This window comes from Empidonax traillii, unplaced genomic scaffold (genome assembly GCF_003031625.1).
Source record: "Empidonax traillii isolate 1590-97213 ecotype Southwest subspecies unplaced genomic scaffold, ASM303162v1 scaffold2301:size47502, whole genome shotgun sequence".
Classification (NCBI taxonomy): Eukaryota; Metazoa; Chordata; class Aves; order Passeriformes; family Tyrannidae; genus Empidonax; species Empidonax traillii.
In genome coordinates this window covers 45277-47358 of record NW_020957494.1, presented here as the reverse complement: position 1 = coordinate 47358, position 2082 = coordinate 45277, and the positions used below count along the sequence as shown (strand labels likewise).

General features: G+C 59.1%; 1 protein-coding gene across 1 annotated transcript in view; it reads right to left on the bottom strand.

Moving 5' to 3' along the window:
• Nucleotides 1–310: 310 nt before the first annotated feature.
• The window catches only part of DYSF (dysferlin), a gene marked incomplete at its 3' end in the record, with an annotated part of 46095 nt that continues 44323 nt past the window's right edge, over nucleotides 311–2082 (bottom strand). Inside the window, exons 36-37 of the mRNA XM_027909673.1 lie at nucleotides 1051–1152; nucleotides 311–472 (exon numbers count right to left, since the gene is read on the bottom strand). Coding sequence (XP_027765474.1) covers nucleotides 311–472; nucleotides 1051–1152 — 264 coding nt within the window. The remainder of the gene's footprint in view (nucleotides 473–1050; nucleotides 1153–2082) is intronic.

Genomic DNA, 2082 nt, shown 5'->3' with positions numbered 1-2082 from the left:
CCATAAAATCCACTTTTATGGGACTTTGAGGTCCTTCACCATAAGGTGAAGGTCCTTCACCTTAAAAGGTCCTTCGCCATAAAATCCATTTCTGTGGGACCTCCAGGTCCTTCACCACAAGGTGATTAATTTTTAGGGGACCTCCAGGTCCTGCACCACGAGGTGCATTTTTACAGGACTTGGCAGTCCTTCCCCACCAGATGCATTTTTAATGGCACTCTGAGGTCCTTCACCAGAAGCTGCATTTTCCTGGGACCCCCAGGTCCTGCCCAACCAGCCCTGGCTGACCCCCACCCCCCAGGGCCCTCACCACTTCCATGTAGAGCACGGAGACGTCGAAGTTGGGGTTCTTCTTGACGTTCTTGATGACGCAGGACTGCACGAGCTGCCCCCCGCACTCCACCAGCAGGCTGGGGGACGTCACGCTGGCCAGCTGGAAGCTCTTGAGGTTCCTCAGCCCCCAGGCCAGGATCTGCAGGGGGAGGGGACAGCAAAGACTGAGCCAAAGCTCTGCCCCCAGGTCCGTCACCAGCAGGGGAGGTGACCATGAGGGGTGGCCCTCCAGGCAGAGGTGACACAGCAGTGGGAAAAGCTGGCTGTGCATGGAATCCCTGAGGCTGGAAAAGCCCTCCAAGGTCATCCAGTCCCCCCTGTGCCCCATCCCCACCCTGTCCCCCAGCCCAGAGCACTGAGTGCCACAGCCAGGCCTGCCTTGGACACCTCCAGGGCTGGGCACTCCAAACCTCCCTGGGCAGCCCCTGCCAAGGCCTGACCACCCTTTCCAGGGAGAAATCCCTCCTGATGGCCAACCTGAGCCTCCCCTGGCACAGCTGGAGGCCGTTCCCTCTCCTCCTGTCCCTGTTCCCTGGGAGCAGAGCCCGACCCCCCCCGGCTCCCCCCTCCTGTCAGGGATTGCAGAGCCAGAAGGTCCCCCCTGAGCCTCCTTTTCTCCAGGCTGAGCCCCCCCAGCTCTGGGGGTTCTCTGCACACCAAAGCCTGTTTGGATTCCATCCCAGGCTCCCTCCCCTCGATGCCCCCAGCCCCGCTCACCTCAATCGCCGTGCGCTGCAGGACAGGTTTGATGCCCTGGGGCACCATGTAAATGTTGGGCTCCCGCTGGGGGGGCGGGTAGGGGAGGTCAGAATCGGCCGACTGAGGGAGCAGAGAGGGAAAGGACACGTCAGGAATCACAGGAGGGGACCCCAACCCCCTCCCCGCTCTGCATCCCCCCCGGAGTCTCCATCTCTCCGCCAAACTCATCTCCCCCTGGAAGGCCAGGACAGCCAGAGGAGGAATGAGGGTTGGGGGAGGATTTCACCAGAAAACTGAGTTTGTCCCCTTAATCCAAGCCTGGAGAAGATCAAACACCTGCTGAGAGTGATCCCTGAGCGTTCCCAGGGAGACAGGAGAGATCTGCCCTCCAGCAAGTTCAGCCCCTTTTGGAGAAGGGTGGGGTGGAACCCCCTCTGTCCCACCAGGATCCTGCTGGGACAGTTCCAGAGGGATGAGGAGAGGGGAGGAAGCAGCAGCAGCAGCAGGTTCAGATTTGGGCAGAGTGAGGTGCTGGGAGCAATTCCCAAAAAGCAGTGATTTAGTGGGAGCAGCACCATGGGATGGGGGGCTGGCATCGCCCCTGGATGTGGGAAGGGGCTGCTGTCCCTACAAACCACACAAACCATCATCCCACAGGACTGGGCTCAGGGGAAGCCACCCCTGCACAGTGCCCAGGGAGGGAGAACTCCAGCAGGGTGATCCCAAATCTGGGAAGCACGTGAGGGATCCACAATTTGCCTTCTGAGAGGAACAAGGCTGGAGCCAGCATTCCCTGAACACTCATGTTCCTCTGGACCTGCATCTTCCAGTCCAGAGCCACCAGAAAGGCAGGAATGAAAGGAAAACCTCTGGCAATGCCACCCCTCCAACAGGGGCAGTTGGGAGCAATTTAGGAAGCTGGAATTCTTTCCAGGTTGGAATATCACTGCATTAAACCCAGTGGGTTTCTGTTGCAGTCACAGGATTAGGGCAGGTTTATACCTGGCCATAAATAAATGCTCCACAAAGGGATTTTCCTCCAGCTGGGGA